The sequence below is a fragment of the Pelophylax lessonae genome, assembly GCF_965119305.1.
Source record: "Pelophylax lessonae genome assembly, chromosome: 10".
In the NCBI taxonomy this organism is placed as follows: Eukaryota; Metazoa; Chordata; class Amphibia; order Anura; family Ranidae; genus Pelophylax; species Pelophylax lessonae.
The window spans coordinates 156007226-156029468 of record NC_138777.1 but is presented as its reverse complement, the minus strand read 5'-3'; the positions used below and the strand labels follow the sequence as shown (position 1 = coordinate 156029468).

The 22243-nt window shown below is 43.0% G+C and overlaps 1 protein-coding gene across 2 annotated transcripts in view; it reads left to right on the top strand.

Annotated features, from left to right (window-relative positions):
- EDC4 (enhancer of mRNA decapping 4) overlaps positions 1-22243 on the top strand; it is a 629569-nt gene that overhangs the window by 138935 nt on the left and 468391 nt on the right. For both annotated transcript variants that reach the window (XM_082271180.1, XM_082271179.1), the window contains exon 8: positions 13998-14107. In XM_082271180.1, the coding sequence (XP_082127306.1) occupies positions 13998-14107 (110 nt within the window). The remainder of the gene's footprint in view (positions 1-13997; positions 14108-22243) is intronic.

Sequence of the window (22243 nt, the reverse complement as noted above, 5' to 3'; positions counted from 1 at the left end):
GGGAATCATGTCTGCGGGACCCGGTGCGTCTCTCCCCTGTGGGGATCGCCTGGCAGGGGGACTGAAAGTGCCAGGGCCATCTTGGCCATGCAGCGGCTGTGGCTGGGGGAAGAAGGCCATTAACTTTTTGGGCTCGTGGGAGTCTTTCTTCAACCGGGACATGGTTCTGGTGATATTGGGGATGTTCCGCTTACCACTGGTGTGCTCTGTGGGTGTCAGAGATGCCTTTGTGGCTGCCGGAGGGAACCACGCCCACCCCCCCCCTACTTCTACGAGGAATTATCATAGACTTCGGAGGGCGTTGTTTACTTGGTGTGAATCTCGAGGGGTTTCTCCCCGTTCCTTTTCAGTGTTTCGTCTTTTGGAGTTTCTCCAAAGAGGTGAAGATCAGAGTTTGGCCTTGGGCACTATCAAGGGCCAGATTTCTGCCTTGGCCATTTTCTTCAAGTGCCAGTTGGCCAAAAATTCTTTGGGTCACACTTTCGTTCAGGGGGGGGTACGCCACTTGGCTCCCCCCCGGTAAGGTCTCTGTTGCCTCCGTGGGACCTTTTTAATCTGGTACTGTTGGTTCTTCAAAAACCGGCTTTTGAAAATAATCGTGAACTTCCTCTGCTTACTTTGACACAGAAGGTGGCCTTCTTGGTGGCTGCATTGTCCTGTCAGTCACCTTACCTGGTGATTCACAGGGATAAAGCGGCGCTACGTTCCTGCCAGTTTCATCCTAAGGTTGTTTCTGGTTTCCACTTGAATGAAGACATTTTGTTGCTTTTCTTGTGTCCTAAGCCTAAGCATCCTAAAGAGTTTGCCTTACATTCCTTGGATGTGCTTGGGGCAATTAGGGTGTACCTGGCGGCGACTGAGTAGTTTTGGAAATCACATTCCTTGTTTGTCCTTATGGATGGTTCTCGTAAGAGGCAGGCCGCATCTGCTGCGACCATTTCCAGGTGGGTCAGGCAGACGGTGGTACAGACCTATTCCTTTAAGGTTCATGTTCCTCCTCTCCCGGTTAAGGCGCATTCTACAAGGGCACTTAGTGCCTCCTGGGCCTTCCATCATCAGGCGTCAGTGGTCCAGGTTTTCAAGGCGGCCACTTGGTTGTCTGTGTACACCTTCACAAAATTTTACAAGGTGGATGTATTTGCATCTGCGGATGCTGCTTTTGGCTGCAAGGTTTGGCAGACCGCTGTTGTAATTTTTTTTCTAATATGAGCTCCAGTTGTTCCTGGTTGAGCTCCTGTGTTACCTGGTTGCCTACGTTTAGCCTTGTTGGGAAGTTATGTGTTTTTCCCACCCCTTATGTTGACACTTTTTTGGGACGTCCCAAGGGTCAAAGAAGATATGGAGCATTGACAGACAATGAACGAAAGAGAAAATTTTGATTTTTTTCTTACCGTAAAATCCTTTTTTCTGATTTTCATTGTAAAATCCTTTTTTTCTGATGTTTAACAGACACAGCACCCACCCCTCTGTTGAGTTATGTATTCTTCTGACACTGCTTGTTACGAAACTGAAGTCCTAAAGCAGGAAGTGGGAGTATACCCCCTAGGACTGCCCTATAGGCGTAGTCAATTATTTTCCACCTAGTGTCCTACTGCTGTAGAGGGCAGAATAATCCAAGGGTCAAAGAAGATATGGAGCTGTGTCCGTCAATGAACATCAGAGAAAAGGATTTTACGGTAATTTTTTTTTTCTTTAAATTTTATCTAAATTATGCACCACGCTTTTTTAAGGTTATATTAAGCGAAAAAAATAATCGGCCAACCAGTCGATTATGAAAATAGTCATTAGTTTCAGCCCTAGCTTTCTCCCCTCCCTGCCCCTTTGGTCTCTCCCCTCCCTGCCCCTTTGCTCTCTCCCCTCCCTGCCCCTTTGCTCTCTCCCCTCCCTGCCCCTTTGCTCTCTCTCCCCTCCCCTCTCAACAGCGTGAGAGTAGCTCTTCTTCCCACTCCTCCCGCTGCCATTCAGCTGCAGTACGGAGGAAAATTACTTTCATCTCCTGGATTATGCAGGCATTAAATATATATTTTTTTTGTTTTTTTTTTATTAATCAAAAGGCTAAATACCTTTTCCCACACCCTGCTGTGCAGTCATGTGACTTCACAGCTCGTCGGCTGGCACCACAGGGGAAACGCAGCCCTTCCTGCTCTCCATAGATCTGTGAGGAAGAGCGGAGGGGGATCCCGTGACCACACAGCTGCGGTGTGAGAAAAGGTATTTGGCCTTTTAATAAACAAAAAAAACACTGATTGTGTTGTAACGGTAACACCGTAACAAGTTATCAGATTTATTTATTTATTTAGTTTTATATTTAGTCTGTATATGTGTAACAATTTAAAGGAATAGTTCACCTTTTTATTTTTCTAATTTCCAGCTCCCCTATGTACCAATATAGCATGTACTTCTTTTGCAGAAAAAAATGTAAAAAGCTTTCTTTTTATCCTACACAGCCCCTACCTCAGTGTCCAGCTTGTTGTAAAAAAACAGCTTCTCCATTACTTCCTGGACAGACCTTGAAAACTGTTAAGACACAGGAAAGACTTCACCAGCTGACCTCATTAGCACCCTGCAGCTGTCTTCCCCTTCCAGGAGATGGCTTCTACTCACCTCCTCAGGTGCATGGTTTTCCAATGCAATCAGTCAGTGATCACTGTTCACTCTAAATATACAGGCATTACTTTTTTTTTCCTACCGTAATTTCATCTTGCATAGAGCGTTTGGCTGAGTGTACGGGAGCTGAGAGATCAGATTACAATCTAGCTTGATAAGAGCTGTAGTATTGAAAACAGGGGTAGTATGTCCTGGCCTCTGTAAAGCTCACCATACACTTTACAATCTGATTGTACCATCTCCTTTAGATCTTCCATAGATTATCTGCAAGGGCCTACTTGATTAGATTCAGAGTGATTGGATAGATGGAGAGTCCTTCTGTTATATAGGTTTTGTAATTCTAAAGATTTACAGATATTGTATAGTGTATGACCACCTTAATACATCTAAAATGAACTAGTTGCACTTTTGGTACCATTCATTATTGACGGTACACCAAACGTGAAAAAACGAGTGACAAACGCAGGAAAACACACTGTATATAATGTGCAACCCAAATCACTCCAAAATGTCCCATGATCTAATCTGCCACGTGTGGGGAAGACCGTTAAAATCAATGGGCTACCCTGTGAGGCTCCATTCACATCTGTGTGTTTCCAAATGCGTGGCAAACTGCACAGAAGATGCATGCTTTGCCTTCCATTTCAGAAACGCTTTAAACACACCAAAAAGTACAGTAAAAAGCACACCACACTTGGCTTTAAAAAAAAAAGTTTGGGAGTTTTTTTGGGATGATTGTTGCATGTAGGGCAGCCCATTCACACAAGTGAATGGGCTGCTCTATGTATGACGAGCAAAAACGCTCCAAAACTCCAGCTGATGTACATTTAAAGGAGATTGTGCTTTCTGATTGTTCAGAAAATGTGTGAAAGGTGCTATAGCAATGAAGGAGGTGTGGTCCAGAGTAGTGAACACATCCTTTTTTAGTGATGGAGCAAAGCAGCACATTCTGGGATTCAAAGCTTCCTGGATGTCACATGACCTACGGGAAGTGATGGAGGCAAAACAATAATTTTAATATACACATGAAATTTCAAAGCTGCTTTGAATGAGGTGAGAGATGAGCACATTGAAATTGCTGGCACATAAAAAACATAGAAAATGCTTCTATTTATTATGAAAAGTGAAATTCTGCCAAAAAAGGTGAACTTAGACTTTAAACGTAATAAAAAGCATTTGATAAAAACAAAAAAAAAAATTGGATGAGATATTAGACTGCATTGAACTTGACAACTTTAATAGAATTCCTGAACTCCTATTTCTCTCAGTGGAAAATAAGATTTTTGTACTTTAATTTTAAATCTTTTTTTTTTTTTTTTAAAGTCAGTTGAGGGACACTGATACCACACTTCAGAGGCGTAACTAGAACCTTCAGGGCCCTGATGCAAGAAACCATGAAGGGCCCCCCAGACCCCTAGCCGGGGGCCCTTACCTTCAAGCCCAGGGCTCTTCCCACTAATCCTGGGGCTCTTTACACTTGTTTTATGGCCTTTTATTACGGTCCCGCAGCAGGATTCTTTCACAAGTTCTGCAGTGGGCCCCCTTCCTGCAATCTTGTGGGCCCCCTTCCTGCAATCTTGGGGCCTCCCCACAGTGGTGCAAGGCCAGGGTCCGGTCGCAAGTGTGACCTTTGCGATCCTGGAAGTTCACCCACTGGTTTGCTACCGGGCCCCCTGGAGCATGAGGCCCGGTAGCGATTGCAACCCCTGTAGTTACGCCCCTGCCACACTTCTGTTACTGGACTACATACTTCTTGCTCACAAAACTTGGGCAAGCTGGAAAGAAGAGAGAATATACAGTGCTCCTCATAAATGCGTACATCCCAAGAGATTTGTCAGAAAACCTTTACTTTCCTTTTAGAATCATTATTTTCTCTGGGACATTATACTACAAAATACTCCCACAAATGGGGGCTATTGATTGCAACCAAGATTCGTTAATTTGCAAACACATTATTTTTCTTAAATTCATTCAAGACCATGTTGCAAAAATGAATACCACCCAATTAAAGTTTTAGGAGTAAGGCCCCTTTCACACAGGGAGTCCGTTCAGATCCGCCTGTCATTTTTTTTTTTTTTGGTGGATCTTAACGGACGCCCCATGCATCTCTATGAGGCATCGGATGTCAACTGAGACATGTCCGCTTACATCCGGTCCGTCAAAACTGGACGGCTGGAAACCCTATTTTCCATCCGTCTGGCGGATCGGATGAGAATGGCCCCCCCATTCGATTCCCCCATAGAGAAGAATGGGGACCTGACAGCTGTGTCTCCTCTAGTACTAAAAAAATCCTAATTAATGAATAATTCGACTCACCTGTAAGTTGAATTCTTGTTAAACAGATGTCCAGCAGACAGTTGATTAAAAAAAGATGTTACAAAGAAAAGCCCTGCCCATTTTATACTGTCAGCAATGGCACCACATAGAAATGTCACAAGACCTGAGAAAGAAAATAATTTCTTTACACAAGAAAGTTGAAAGCTACAAAAAGATCAGCAAAGCTTTACTTTTCAGTAAGCATAGTGTAGCAAAAGTGATACAAAAATTAAACAAAGGCGGAACTGCAACCATCTCACAGAGACATCCAGGCTATCCTTGAAAGTTAACACCTCGACAGGAGCGTCTTCTCATGAGAATGGTTGAAGAAAATTGCTGTTTGGCTTAAGAAATAGAAAGCCAAACTGGGTTGATTTTTTCCCTTGACACAATACATCGTACACTGCAGAGGAATGGCATGCATTGGTGTCGTCCACGAAGAAAGCCTCTCCTAAAGCTCATGCATAAAAAAGCCATCCTAGAATTTGCCAGGGCTCATGCTGAAAAAGATGACGACTACTGGGACTCTGTATTCTGGAGTGTTGAGACCAAGATAAATGTTTTTGGAACTGATGGCTTCAAAACTCTATGACGTCACAAAAATGGGGAGTACAAAGAAAAATCCATGGTGCCTACAGTGACATCTGGTGGTGGCAGTGTCCTTCTGTGGAACTGCATGAGTACTGCTTGTGTTGGGGAGCTGCATTTCATTGATATCATGAATTCACAGATGTACTGCTCTATATTGAATGAGAAGGTGCTACCATCACTCTGTGCCCTTGGTCGTTGTGCACTTTTTCAACAGAACAATGATCCAAAACACACATCTAAGACCACTGTTGCAATTCTGAAGAACAACAGGGTGAAGGTAATTCAGTGACCAAGTGTGTCTCCTGATCTGAACCCAATCAAACACTTGTGGGGAATTCTGAAGAGACTAGTTGAGCATCACTCTCCAGCCAGTCTCTAAAAGAGGTCGTTCTTGAAGAATGGAAAAAGTTTTTTCAGAATTTCGCCAACTTGTTCATTCTGTGCCTAGAAGACTTGGTGCTGTCCTTACAAATCATGGAGGTCATACAAAATACTAGATGATTTTGTTGTTGTGGGGTGTATTCATTTTTGCATGAACAATTTGAGTAAAACTGAAGATTGTGTAATCTGTTATATTAACCTTACTTTTATGTAATGAGTTAAATGTTCTATAAAACTCAGTTTTGTCAAAATTTTGGAATTTATTCTTGTGTTTATTGAAATATTGATTAAAAATCGTACTTTTCAAAGGGGGTGTACTTATTTATGCTGAGCACTGTAAAGGGGTTGGCTTTCAACATTTTTTTTTTTTAACACTGTTCCAACCACCTAAAGGTGGAATGATAGGTAATTCAGAGATAAGAGGTAATACAATTTCTGAATTCCAATACCCCTCAATGGACTCCAAGAAGAAGGATTTTACTGTAAGTACAAAAACCTTATTTTTTCTATGCTTGAGGAGATGTTAAAGCGGTATTAAAACCAAAACCGAAAATGTAATATAATGCAGCTTAACAATCTATAAATGTGGTAGCTGCATTAGTTTTCTTTGTCATTTTTTTCATCTGGTTTCACGTGGTGATCTGGTCAGTAACACTCCTCCTCTATTAGAGTTTCCCTATGGATGAAGGAGCACAGGGGCCCCTTTGTGTGGCAACATTGTCAATATGGGGCAAGGGGAGTGTTAGATGGACTAACAGATAAAAATACTCTATATCAGGGCTCGACAATCCCCGGGCACCAGGTCGCATTTGCGACTAGAATTAGCGACCTGGCGCCTGGGGTGCCCTGCAGGAGGTGTCCTGTCCCTTTTGCGCCCCCCACCTCCTCCTCGAGTGCACGAACTTCCGTGCTGTCCGAAAATTGAGGCCCCGGCTTTTCGGCCTTCTGTGAGATGAGGCTTCCAATAGGGAACTGGCGCCCTCTTGTGGTGGCCGGTAGTAATGACTGTTTCCACTGCCTGTTAATGGGAACAGATGAGAGGGAAGTTTTTACAGGTTTCATCTCCCTGGAGTGTGGTTATTATTATTAATTTATTTTTTAAATTAAAAAAAAATAAAAATAATCTTTTCTTTTTTTAATAAAAAAATAAAAATTATCTTTCTTTTTTTTTTCTTCAATTATTAAAAAAAATTATCTTTTTTTTTTTTTCTTTTCTCATCGCCATGCCACATCCGAAGGCCCCTTTCACACGGGCTGTCTGATCAGGTCCGCCTGTCAGTTTCTCAGGCAGACCTGATCGAACCCTTCATTCTCCTCTATGGAGCAGTAATCTGCCACCATCTGATCCTGTCCACCAAAAACAGACGGATGGTGGTTCTATTTTCTATCCACCCCGTGGATCGGATCAGATGGCATCGGATGGAAAGAGACAGACAGTCTGTTTCCATCCAATTGCGCTATAGAGGAGAGTGGGGTTCTAGTCATCTTTATGTGTAAATTTAGTGTCCGTTTTACTAAATAAAGCTTGGTTGTTAGTTTTAAGAGCCCATTCAGACAGGGGCGACACGACTTGCTGGGGCGACCTTTGAAGTCAATGCAAGTCGCCTCCAGGTCGCCCCAAAGTAGTACAGGACCCTTTTTCTAAGTCGGAGCGACTTGTGTCGCTCCTATTAGAACGGGTCCTGTGCTAATCAATGGCAGGCGACCGACTGCGACTTGTCAGGCGACCAAGTCGCCTGACAAGTCGCGCTAGTGTGAATGGACCCTAAAAAAAAAAAAAAAAAAAAAAAACTGGCTCCTAACTTTTTTAGCTGGCTCCTAGATTTCAGGCAAATTTGTCAAGCCCTGCTCTATATAATTAAATCCAAACTTCAGCTTACGTTGTACTTACAGCAACAGTTTTTCTCTTTTGAGATAAAGGATTTGCATAAATAAAGGTGGTTTATTGTAAGAACCCCTGTCAGTTGTAAATGGTTTGTCTCAACCCTGTAACCTCTGCATCTGCAGGAGAACTAGTTCTGTTGGAAAAATAGACTTATTGGCCAGATCACCAGGTAAAATAAAAGAAACAAAGCCTAAAAGGGAAAACTAGAGCAGTCATTGCATCTAAGAATTGGTTAGCTGCAATGTAAAAAAAAAAAAAAAAGTTTGCTCTTTTGGGGTAATACCGCTGTAATGTGTTGAGATGTGAGATATAAGTTGTTTTACCTTAATTTTGCCTTTTGGGAGGGGGGGGGGTGTTTGTGTCCAATGGCTTTAGGCTTGTGTCAGTGGCATCAGTTTGATTTCACATCTGAGATCTTTCAGAATTTGTTGACTCACTGGTACTTTTGACCTGCAGTTTGATGTCATTTTGACCTTTATTTCACCTGCTTTAAGAGGGTTATACGTTCTCAGTCTTTTATGGAAATGCAAAAGGCACTTGACGCAAAGGCCAGTCCATACAGGCCCTTAAATTGTTACCTTGCACTTGGAGCAATCTGTCAGCTGGCAGGGTAAACTAATGCTTCAGCCTGTTTTGTTAAAAAAAAACATGAGCAGTGCAAGCAGGTAGATTGCTCTACATCCACTAGTTTAGCACTATTGAAATGTGAATGCATTCTTCTAGATTTATTAGCCCTGATGTTAGTGCTGTTGATCATTAGAATCCTATGCAAAATCGTAGTATATTTCCAGCCCAAACTCATGTTTGTTGGCTTTGGATAGAGTGTGGAACAATTAGAACTTTTATGAGGCTTTTACTACAATCTAGAGCTCCAAGTAGAGTGATTTCTGTCCAAGTGACAGTTGTTTCCCCAGATGGGAAGTCAAAGAAGATCCAGAAAAAGTAAAATCCATAGGTTCTAGTCTTCCTCTAGTCTACTTAAAAAAGAAACTGTTTCACATCTGTCTGTGTTGCTATAGATTTACCTTCATGGTCTGTCTGGTAAAAACCATTGTCCCTGTTAGTGGAAGTGAGGGGAAATATCTCTAATGTAGTCCCACATGGTGATTAAACATGGCATTGGTTTTAATCCTTCCTCACTCCATCCAAAACATTGGCTGGATAGACATTTTTCCCTTGCCTGAAATAAAAGAAAGTGTTAATTTTGATTATTTTGTCCTATGAGGCCCAATTTAATTAAATATAACTTGGGGCTTGCCACAATTGTATGATTTTAAACAGTCATTGCTGAAAATAAGCAACATCATAGCGTTAGTGAATTGCCCTTATGATGACATTTTGAAAGTTGGCCCTTTCCCAGGATCTAAATTTTATTTTTCGTACAGCACACAGGTCTTCAGGCATAAACAAAGGGGTTATATGCTACGCTTTCAGGTGATGAGATATTAGGAAAGCTACTGAAAACTTTAGATCTTCCTCAACCTGTTAAATACAGGAACAATTGAAATCACTTTCTGGTCTCAGGGAACCCCTGCTAAAAATTAATTACAACTCATGATATATTATTCTATAGGTCAGCGTGAATAATGGACCTTTCACTTGTGGTCATTGTAAAGAACTACCCGCTTACAGATAGCTAGAAAGAGCATTTATGTCAGTGGGAATGTATCTGAAAGGCAGAAACTGCTCATGGAACCCCCAAACAATCTCTGGAGGAACCCTGGATATGAAACCCCTGCTTTAGACACTCCCTCAAAAAAACCCTCCAACTATATGGTCCTTAATTTTTTACTAATGCCCTCAGGAGTAGGATTCATATCTGTAGGTGAGAAGATAGATTTAGTGATTTCTTCTATCAACACTATTACTAACTAACAGAACCAAGTTTCTGCAGCAGAGGTTGTCTCCTCCTCAGTGCCTCCCATATTTCATACTTATGGGACTGTTTTTGGACCTCGTGTCATAATAAGAGTGGGGCTAGCCTGTAAGCTGCCCCTGAAATTGATGCTGTGCACAGATGATTTACCTAGGTACAGAGAGCAATGGCATGTTGCTGCCAGGTGCTATACAGGTCCATTGACGTAGTCCACCTGTGTGGGAGCCCAGTCTTTAAAGCCCCCCCCCCCCCCCCATTGGGGTTGGGGAAATAAGGCAATTAGCCCGACCTAGGTAGGCAAACTCTTCCTAAAAGTCTTTAGTACCACTCTAGTAGTAGGAACTGGTTTAGTGCTGTTTTCAAGGGTAGATGTGGACTTTGTTCCTCTCCTCCTTCCCCAGATGACTTAAAGGGAGTTGGGGCATGTTACTCAGAACAGACCTTGTTCTGGTGTTGCAATGGTGCCTACCTCCATTTAAAACCACTTTTTGTGCAGCACCGCCACATTGCCTATCTTTACATCTCAATGGTACATGTGTGGGTGCCAACTTGGAACTCCCATGAGCATGATGGGTGAATTTGCAGACGTCACCTTGGACTCGGTGCATGTCGCTGCTATCATAGTAGCTACTGCGCATATGCAAAAGCTACTGATTTTGAATTATCCGGAGACTCTATCTATTCTCTTTAAGGAGAGCAGATCAAAGGAGGAAAGCAGTCGCTAAACCCAGAGGTGCATGCCAGAGATCGCAGACCATCGTCCCCTACTGGGTATTGAACAAAATGCAAGCCCACTACCTATACAGGAGCACATGAGTACCCTATAGGGGCAGCATGGAGGACCCTGAGCACAGATGGGAGGTGATGTATGGTCTGACATCTGGTCTCTAACTTCATTCCCTGGCTTTTTTTTTTTTTTTCTTGCTGTGGACCAGGGCATAGGGACTTTTCCTCCTGTTTCTTAGTCAGGACTCCCCTCAACTTCAGTTTGAAGAGCTGCATTGTCTGAGATGCTTCATTCTACTTGTCTGAGCAAAGAAGAATTCTCCTCCCATATGTCCTTTTAGGATGGAAATGGTGACTTTTTTTTATATTTAAAAAAAAAAAATAAACTTTAAAATGCTTGGGATGCTCTGTTTCCTTTCAACCCTCTTGCTCAGTTACCCGACTAGTTGAAAAAAGGATAAAGATGTAACGGCATATTTTTCCTCTGAAGAAAATGATTCATCTGTGGAAGGTGGTCTTTCCACCACGGTATAACCAAAATTGAGATACCATTTCATTATCTATTGAGGAAATCTGCAAATGTCTTAAAGTGGAACTAAACCCACCGGTTTAAATGTGTACCAAAAGAGAAAAGGCTTTTTTTTTTGTTTTCTTTTTTTTAGGCAAATTAACTTTCTTGGTACCGACACAAACAAAACATATTCCCAAAAGAGTTGCATTAAAGGCGTGCTTAGAATAACAGTCACATTTTCTTGTGCTATTAACCTGCCAGATCATCAAATGGCTGGTGTCATAACTGATCACATGCAGCATCCATGGCAATTAAAAATCAAACAGAAGCTAAAATGGCAGCTTCCATAGGAGGGTTTAATTCCACTTTAAAGTGGTTGTAAACTCCATTCATGAAATTTGAGCTAAGCATATATATATATATCTGTAGTGTTTACTTATCTCTCACCAAAGCTCGAAGTGTTGTTTCTCTCTGGTGCTGCGTTCTTCTGTAAGCATGAGTCTCTTATGACAAGTTCTCCGACACGTGCGTTACCATGAGCTCAAAATTTGTGTCGGGGAGGGAGATGAGCACGGAGCTTGTCTATTCACAATGTAGCTCTGCATTTTTCTTTGTTCCTCTGCCTATGTGGAGGGGTGTGTGTCTCTTTCCTCCAACCAGCTCTCACACGGTGTAAGTCCAGTCTCTGCCTCCAACTCCTATGTACTGCTGGAAAATGAAGATTTTTTTTTTTTTTTTATAAATTCGTTTATTGAAACAAAAAAAAAGGAAAATAGGCATATAACAAGCCAACAGATTAGACATAGTAAGCAGTGATAGTGCAGCGGTAAGATGTACAGCTCTTGGTGGACATAGACAGTATGGAATAACAGAATAACAGCATAGTGTAACTTGGGGGCGGATATCCCCCGATAATCAAACCTAAGCATTGAAGATTTTTTTTAACATGAGCTGCACTTTTCAAAGGGGAAAGGAGCAGAAATAAAATAAAACTTTTATGTAGGAGGATTTGTTTAATTTGAGGTTATTTACTTTACTGAGTATGTGTTAGGGTTTACCACCACTTGCAGTTAAACTCTGCAGTTCCTGAGGTTTCCAAACTGACCAGCAATGGCTCTAAAAAACAGGAAAAACCTCCTAATGCCTTTCCAATTCATGACTTAAGGATGTCTTGTGAGGATTGGAAACCTCTAGAAAAATTTTAAGTTCCTGCATAACAGTATCTCTTGGATGAGGAATTGTTCAATAAATTGCTTGTTCTGAAAGTAATCTTTTTCATCAATAAATGTATCACGGTTCTGGTTGAAGACTACTTTCAGGATTCCTATGGATAAGTGCTTTGAGACTTTGCTGAAGTATTGATTTACACAATCTGGGCTAATTGCACAACTACTTGTGGTTGCCCCGACAGTGTGTCACACCCGGGGTACTGTCCAGGCATCTGGTAGAGCCCCAGGGGTGTAAGGCTTGGCCATACATGTTCAATCTTCTTTTACAATTTTCCTTTATATTTACCTTAAACTATATAGTCCAAGGGCTTGCCTAATTTGATACAATTGAAAGTGGTTTAGTTTGAGCGCATATTATATAGTTTTTGGTAAATCTAAAGGAAAATTGAACATGTATGGCCAGCCTTAGATATGGTCTTTTTTCTCAAACCCTATTGGAAATCTCTCCAGCAGCCCTACACTTGTGTGGAGCATGAGTGATGTGCTGTGTCAGTTGTAAAACATTGTTCTTCTGTCTGTAGAATTCTTGGCATCGATCAATATCAAGGATGGGTACTTGGATATCCCTAATTTTCCCATTTACCAACAATTCCTTCCAATTGCAGATGAGGACAACTATCTTCTCATAGTTTGTAGCTCTCCCTGATCCACCACTCACCAAGTCTTTATGAAAGTCTTGGTTCTGTTGCTGGCCACGTTGCCGTCCAAAGGGAATAATGTCCCAGTATACCTTTATGATCTGCTTTTGCGGGAGAGATCAGCTTTTGCCTTTAGGGAAAACCTCCAATGCAGTATGTTTTTTTTCATTGTTGTGAGCAGAGCAACTTCCACCCTCTGCTTTATTCTATAGGTTGCTTGCCTTCATTACAACCAATCAAAGCTATATCAAAAATTGGTTTCTAGTACTCTAAAAGGTCAGGTCTTGGTCTTTGGCCATTCTGTTCCAGAGGCTCCCTGATGAAGGCCTTTGTTCAAGGGGATGCTCATATTCCCCAGCATTGTTGGACTTAAATTCCAAGGGAACTTACCTTGTTACTTTTATGGCACTTTTCCATTGCAAGTACCGGCTCGGCTCTACTGGGCCCTGCTTGGCCCGGTTTGCTTTTCCACTGCTGGTACCGCATGGTACGGTGCTGGAACGGTTCGGTACGGTTTGGTATGGTTTGCTTTTCCACTAAAGTAGTACTAAAGTTAAGTGGGTGGGATAACAACGATTCTCTGACCAATCAGTGGCTAGTAGTGACTGCATGCAAAGGATTGTGGGATATGGTACCAGTATGGTACCTCTTGGAACCACAATCCAGGTGGTACTGTTTTAGAGAGCCGTACCATTCTGTTCCATGTAGTGGAAAAGCGCCGCCGCACTGTACCGTACCGAACCGTTCCTTCACCGTACCATGCGGTACCAGCAGTGGAAAAGCACAAAAGTGAGCCGAACCGTTCGGTTCCATGCAGTGGAAAAGCGCCATTAGTCCTACAAAAGCTGCCCTTTGAAACAAGCATAGCTTTGCAAGGCTGCTACTCGGTTTTCTGTGCTTACTTTTGCCTAATTTTTCAGAGTGAATGCTCCTGGCATTCGCTGATGCCAGTTTGAACTGCAAAGTTTTGCAGGCCATACTAAAAATGTGGTTGGCCTTATTAGACTTAAAGGGTTTTCTTAAGGGTTTGTTTTTTTTGCCTATCGGTTCCCCCTCCCTCAGTTAATTTGGAACATCCTATTTATTATGATTGAAGACCTGTGTCCTGAACTATACTCAAGAAAATAATTTTACAGATATGTTAAAAATCCAATTATTTTTTTCTTAACTTTTAACTACAGACATTTTTTTTTTTTTTTTTGAGATTGTTTAATATGTTTTTTTTTTTTCCCCCCAGCGTTTAAGTGAAGGTGCTCTTTCCCCTGATGGGACAGTCTTGGCCACAGCTAGCCATGATGGCTTTGTGAAGTTTTGGCAGATCTATATTGAGGGACTAGATCAACCAAGGTATTTTTTTCCCCACATTAAAATGTTTGTAGTATATTATGTGGAAACTGTAATCTGTTGCATTACAATTAGAACATGTAACCTTCTCATTGTTCTGTTGACCCTAGCTATCCTGTGAGCTACAAAACATCCCCCCCCATAATGGATGATGAAAAGGCACAAGATATTTGTAGTCCGAGAAAAAAAGAGCAGAGGGAGACAAAAACGTTTTTGTCCATAGATACAGTACAGTGAGTGAGCATTGTCAGTCTAGGACCGCACGTGTTTTACTGGCAGAATCATCAGATGTGTTTATGTATATGTGTGTATGTATGTATATATATGTATATATATCTAAGGGCTGAAACTAACGATTATTTTGTCTGTCGACTAATCGATTAGTGATTATTTTTTTCCGATTAGTCGACTAATCGAACGATTATTTTTATTTTATTTTTTTTTGCTTAATTGAGTGTTTTTTTTGAATAGCTAATTAATCCTTTGAATAACTTTACAAAAAATGATACATACAACTTCTAATATAATATTTCAACTTTTGTTAAATTTTTTCCAAAAAATACTTCAATGTGGTTGAAGTTTTTACAGTATACAAAAATGAAGTGGCAAAAATAAAATGTAAAAAGGGAAAAAATTTCTGCGCTAAAGATAAAATTATATGAGTGAAATAGCATACAAGCAAAGCTGCTGGCACTGATCTATAGTGTACTTTATTATATGAGAGGAAAGCAGGGTAAAGCTCTATAGTGTGCATATACTTTATTAGATGAGAGCGGGGTAAAGCCTATCAGTGCCCATCAGTGAAGGAGAAAAATCAATTCCTTATTTACAAAATGTTATAACAGAAACTAAGAAAAACCTTTCTCAGTTGAACCTACAGACAGGTTCATCAGCCTGCACAGTATTGTATGAATCTTTCTCTAAGCTGCGGCGAGCTGTTATTTCTGCTGGAAACGGCTCTCTGCCATCAGCAGCCGCATGGCGTACTTTGTGGCTCTTCTCACAGCAGGGGTTGCAGCAAACACTGACCCCAACATAGCTGAGTGATTACCTTATCTCCCAGTCTTTTCAGTCTTTCCGGGTCTTTTCATGTCTTGTGCACTCCGAGGAGGGGGAGGAGGAGAACAGCCGGCACGAGCAGGGGACGTGTGACGTGTCGATGCCTTTCATGCACGTCAACGTATTTCTGTAGTCGACATAATCGATTACGTCGACGCATCGTTGCAGCACTAATATATATATATGCGGATTGCTAGACGCTACCCTTTTGTTGAGTCCCTGATTAAGAAGTGGACTGTGCCACCGACGGGGAACCCTCCGGTCTCATGACTGGATAAAGCTACCATGATTCCAGTGGAGGATTCACCAACCTTTAGGGATCCGGCAGATAGAACGGCGGAGTCTATGACCCGCACTGTGTACTCCCTGGTGGGCTCTGCACTAAGACCGGTGTTTACAATGCCCTTGTCTCACAAACATTGACAGAATGGGCTTAGTTACTACGCCGTGACCTGTAGGGGAGATAAGTCCCCCCTGTCTTTGCAGAGCTGTTGGACCAGTTGGTACAGGGGCTGCAATTTGTTTGCGATGCCGCGCTGAATACTACTCCCATTCTGGGCCAGCTAAAGTGCTGGTCCGCCGATCAGACTTCAAAGAAGGCCCTAACTGATTTACCTTTTCAAGGAGATCGCCTGTTTGGGGCTAACCTGGATGACATTATCAAAGGTCTTACAGGAGATTAGAGTACCTCTCTCCCGCAGGCTAACAAGGGTAAGGACATAAGAAGTTTTTTCGTCCCTCAGGGTCAGTTGATAAGGCAAAGTCCTTCAAGGGCCCCTTGGGTGGTTCCAAGTGACCCTGGTCTGGCAAACAAAAATCTAGTTTCTCCAGGCCTGAGGACAAGGCCCCTTCAGCTTGAAGGTGCACCCTCACCCATATCTGGGGTGGGGGGGACGTCTTTGCCAGTTCCTGGACCTGTGGCTATCCCGGATACAAAACAAATGGGTTCAAGAGGTCATACGGTTCGGTTACAAGATCGAGTTTCGATCCGTCCCGCAGGTAAGGTTTTTCCCTTCCTTCGAATGTGCGACTGTCCCTGGTTCGCCGACAGGTTCTTTTTGGGGCAGTTCAGGACCTCGTACAACAGGGAGTAATAGTTCTGGTTCATTGTGTGGAACGTTTTCAGGGCTTTTAACCTGTTAACAGTCCCCAGGAAGGAAGGCAAGGTGCGTCCAATCCTGCAGTTCAAAGATTTAAGATGGAATCAATTTGCACGGTGGTGGCTTCCCTACATCAGGGATTTCCCGGCCTCCATAGACATCAAAGATGCCTACCTTCACATCCCGATATGTGCAGGACACCAATGTTTTCTCCATTTTGTTGTGGGGCAGCATCACTATCCATTTGTGGCATTAACCTTTGGTCTCGCCTCTGCTCCTCGGGTCTTCACAAAGGTGTTGGCTCCAGTCCTGGCGCTGTTGCGACAGCAGGGGATATCTATCCTGGGTTACCTGGATGAGCAGGGGATATCTATCCTGGGTTACCTGGATGATCTGCTTGTACATGCGGCGTCTCCCACGGTGCTGGAAACAAATTTGGAAATGACCATGAGAACTCTGGAGGAGTTCGGGTAGTTTCGGAACCTCCAAAATTCGTCCTTGGTCCCTTCCATGAGACTGGACTATCTGGGCCTGACTTTGGACTCATCCTCAGCCAGGGTGTTTCTTCCTCCGAAGGGGAAAAAGTCCCCTTCGCTCAATTCCACACGAGGCTCCTCCTGAAGGAAATCCCTCTCAAATGGAACAAGAATCTAAAATCCCTGGACAATCAGATCCAGCGTAGCAAGGTGTCCAAGATGCCCCCGATATGGGGGCTTCGGTCCCTGATGCTCAAGCAAGGGAAATCCTTCCTCCCTGTATATTGGACGATTGTCACCACGGATGCCAGTCTGTCCGGGTTGAGAGGGGTTTTCGCTAGGTTCTCTGCTCAAGGAGTCTGGTCCCTAGAAGAATCAAGGTGCAAAGTTCTGGAGCCTAGAGCGATCAGGCTTTGCCTAGTCCACTGGATCGAGCACCTGCAGGGCTGCCCAGTGCACATTCAATCCGACAATGCCATGGCCGTGGCTTATGTCAATCACCAAGGGGGCACCAAAAGTGTCCTTGCGGCCTTGGAGGTGGCAGGCATTCTTTGGTGGGCGGAACGCTTTTTTCTAGCTCTCTCCGCTGTTCACATTCCGGGGGTGGAAAATTGGCAGGCGGATTACCTCAGTCGACAGGCCTTGGATGCAGGGGAATTCTCTCCATCCGGAGGTATTCCAACAGTTGTGCCTTCCTTGGGGCACTCCAGATGTAAATCTGTTGGCGTCTTGGATCAACAGGAAAGTGCTGAGGTTTTTGGCCCGTTCCCGGGATCCTCTGGCAGATGCGCTGTTGGCGGGGGGGGGGGGTCAGTATCAGCTGATGTATGCCTTTCCTCCTCTCAAGTTACTGCCAAGACTTCTTCGGAGAATATCGGCGGAAGGGATTCCAGTCATTCTTGTGGCTCCGGACTGGCCTTGTTGAGGTTGGTACGCCTACCTGGTAAGGCAGTCACGGACGCTCCTTGGAGACTTCCTCTCAGGGAGGACTTGCTGTCTCAGGGGCCAATCTTCCATTCTTCTTTACGGTCGCTGATTTGATGGCTTGGTTGTTGAAAGCCAGGTACCGAAGGACAAGGGGGTTGTCTGCTTTAGTGATTCCTACTCTGCTTAAAGCTAGGAAAGCGACTTCTAGAAAGATCTATCCTCATTTGTGGAAGGCGTATATATTGCGTGGTGTGAGTCTCTTGGGGCTTCTCCTCATTCTTATTTGGTGGCTCGGATCTTGGCTTTTCTTCAACGGGGAGTTCATCAAAAGTTTGCCTTGAGTACTATAAAGGGTCAGGTCTCGGCCCTGGCAATTTTTTTCCGAAAGGCCATTAGCCATCTATTCCCTGGTGCATAACTTTATCCAGGGGGTGCGGCACCTGGTACCTCCGGTTTGACCTCCGTTGCCACCTTGGGACCTTAATTTGGTGCTGTCGGTTCTCCAGAAACCTCCCTTTGAAAGTATTCGGGAGATTCCCCTGCTTTCCCTTTCCCAGAAGGTGGCCTTCTTGCTGGCTATTACTTCTGCGCGCAGGGTGTCGGAACTGGCGGCGTTGTCCTGTATTTCCCCCTATCTGGTGGTTCACAGGGATAAAGTGGTACTTCGTTTGGATCTGTCTGTCCTTCTTTCCGAAGGTGGTTTCCAGTTTTCACTTGAATGAAGACATCGTTTTACCCTCTTTGTGTCCTAAGCCAAAACATCCTATGTAATTTGCATTGCATACTTTGGATGTGGTTTGGGCAATCAGGGTATACTTGGCGACTACTGAGTCTTTTCAGAAGTCAGATTCGCTCTTTGTGATTACGGATGGCCCTAAGAAAGGGCTGCCTGCATCTGCTGTGACTATTTCCAGATGGATCAGACACAGTGGTGCAGGCTTATTCGATTAACCTCCCTGGCGGTATGATTCTTTTGGATTTTAGGTGCTGAAAGCGGTACCATTATTTTGCATGTAATTCTTGTGAATGAGCAGCCCAAACCAACTGTATACATTTAATATATATATATATATATATATATATATATATATATACACGCGCGTGTGTGTGTGTGTGTGTGTGTGTGTGTGTGTGTATATATATATAAAATAAAATCGCGCTAGAAGGTAAAACAAAACCAAGGGTAAATATTGTCACATGATATAGCAACAATGAATAAAAACTGTAAGTCCCCTTTCAGTTGAAATTCAGCCTCAGTTCATATACAGTTCATAATGGAAGAATAGGTTGCAAATTTCCACCCTCGTGCATGGTAAAACAGACTGCTTGTGAATCCCTCCACCACATATAGCCTCTTACCAGAGAGGAATAAGAGATGCACAATAAGTAGTTTAAGGACTACTTCGCCTGTTCACAGCATGTTAGCTCCGGTGTGATCGGGCCACAGAGAATACACCAACACGGATATATCGCCACTTATATATATATATATATATATATATATATATATATATATATATATATATATATATATATATATATATATATATATATATATATATACACACACACACACACAGTGGGTACGGAAAGTATTCAGACCCCCTTAAATTTTTCACTCTTTGTTATATTGCAGCCATTTGCTAAAATCATTTAAGTTCATTCTTCTTCCTCATGAATGTACACATAGCACCCCATACTGACAGAAAAACACAGAATTGTTGACATTGTTGCAGATTTATTAAAAAAGAAAAACTGAAATCTCACATGGTCCTAAGTATTCAGACCCTTTGCTGTGACACTCATATATTTAACTCAGGTGCTTTCCATTTCTTCTGATCATCTTTGAGATGGTTCTACACCTTCATTTGAGTCCAGCTGTGTTTGATTATACTGATTGGACTTGATTAGGAAAGCCACACACCTGTCTATATAAGACCTTCCAGATCACAATGCATGTCAGAGAAAATGAGAATCATGAGGTCAAAGGAACTGCCTGAAGAGCTCAGAGACAGAATTGTGGCAAGGCACAGATCTGGCCAAGGTTACAAAAAGATTTCTGCTGCACTTAAGGTTCCTAAGAGCACAGTGGCCTCCATAATCCTCAAATGGAAGACGTTTGGGACGACCAGAACCCTTCCTAGAGCTGGCCATCCGGCCAAACTGAGCTATCGGGGGAGAAGAGCCTTGGTCAGAGAGGTAAAGAAGAACCCAAAGATCACTGTGGCTGAGCTCCAGAGATGCAGTCAGGAGATGGGAGAAAGTTGTAGAAAGTCAACCATCGCTGCAGCCCTCCACCAGTCGGGGCTTTATGGCAGAGTGGCCCGACGGAAGCCTCTCCTCAGTGTAAGACACATGAAAGCCCGCATGGAGTTTGCTAAAAAACACCTGAAGGACTCCAAGATGGTGAGAAATAAGATTCTCTGGTCTGATGAGACCAAAATAGAACTTTTTGGCCTTAATTCTAAGCGGTATGTGTGGAGAAAACCAGGCACTGCTCATCACCTGTCCAATACAGTCCCAACAGTGAAGCATGGTGGTGGCAGCATCATGCTGTGGGGGTGTTTTTCAGCTGCAGGGACAGGACGACTGGTTGCAATCGAGGGAAAGATGAATGCGGCCAAGTACAGGGATATCCTGGACGAAAACCTTCTCCAGAGTGCTCTGGACCTCAGACTGGGCCGAAGGTTTACCTTCCAACAAGACAATGACCCTAAGCACACAGCTAAAATAATGGAGTGGCTTCACAACAACTCTGTGACTGTTCTTGAATGGCCCACCCAGAGCCCTGACTTAAACCCAATTGAGCATCTCTGGAGAGACCTAAAAATGGCTGTCCACCAACGTTTACCATCCAACCTGACAAAACTGGAGAGGATCTGCAAGGAGGAATGGCAGAGGATCCCCAAATCCAGGTGTGAAAGACTTGTTGCATCTTTCCCAAAAAGACTCCTGGCTGTATTAGATCAAAAGGGGGCTTCTACTAAATACTGAGCAAAGGGTCTGAATACTTAGGACCATGTGATATTTCAGTTTTTCTTTTTTAATAAATCTGCAACAATGTCAACAATTCTGTGTTTTTCTGTCAGTATGGGGTGCTATGTGTACATTCATGAGGAAGAAGAATGAACTTAAATGATTTCAGCAAATGGCTGCAATATAACAAAGAGTGAAAAATTTAAGGGGGTCTGAATACTTTCCGTACCCACTGTGTATATATATATATATTATATATGTGTGTATGTATATATATATATATATATATATATATATATATATATAATGCATACAGTTGGTTTGGGCTGCTCACTCACAAGAATTATATATATATATATATATATATATATATATATATATATATATATATATATATACATAAAAAGTACAGTAAAACTGCAGGAAAGGGCACTGGGGGGCAAACTAATATAATTTTTTTTTTTATTTTGAATAGTATCAGTGTGCTTGGTGTGTTTTTACATTTGAATTTGCCGCCGGTTCCATCCCCCTACGAACGTCACGTCGCAGGAGACGGAACCTGGGGCATGGAGACGAACGGGAGGAAGATCCGCCGCGAGACACCGCCAGGACACATCGCTGGATCCCGGTGACAAGGTAAGTAACCCTGCTTACAGGATCCAGCAATGCTTCTGGCGGTACCCCGAGTGTGGCTCGGGGTCACCGCTTTTGGCTCTGAAATTTAACTCCGAGCCACACTCGGGAATACCGCTACGAAGGTTAAAGGTCAGGTTCCTCATTTCCCTGTTAAGGCACACTCTACTTGGGAGCTTAGTGCTTCCTGGGCTTTTCGCCATCAGGCTTATGTGCTTCAGGTTTGCAAGGTGGCTACCTGGTCATCTGTTCATACCTTTACAAAATTTTATAAGGTGGATGTACTGGCATCTGCAGATGCCTCTTTTGCCTGCAAAGTTTTGCAGGCTGCTGTTTAAGGGGGCTCTTAGTCTCCCTTGGGGGTTTTATGGTGGTTCTGATGAGTCCTAGGTTGCCTGGTTGGCTGCGGTTTAGCCTTGCGGACTTGTTTTTGTGTGTTCCCACCCCTCATTTTTGGCACTGCTTTGGGACATCCCTAGTGATATCAAGATAGGAAGACTGCGTCCGTCAATGAAATTAAGAGAAAAGGATTTTATGGTAAGACAAAAATCCAGTTATTACATAAGACCAATAAAAAAGAGTTTTTAATACAGAAATGTTGGCTTACTGAAAAGTATGCCCATGTACAGTATAGTTTGCATTCAATACAATACTAGGGGCTTCTTTTGCATGAAATAATGCATCAGTGCGGCATGGAATGGAGGCGATCAGTATGTGGAACAGCTGAGGTCTTATGGTTTCTTTGATTGTGGCTTTCAACTCATCTGCACTGTTGTTGCTCATCTTCCTCTTAACAATACCCCACAGGTTCTCTGAGGTTTAGATCAAGTGAATTTGCTGACCGATCAAGCACTGTAATACCATGATCGTTAAACCAGGTATTGGTACATTTTGCAGTGTGGGCAGGTTCCAAGTCCTGCTGGAAAATAACACCTGCATCTCCATAAACCTGGTCAGCACTGTGCTTG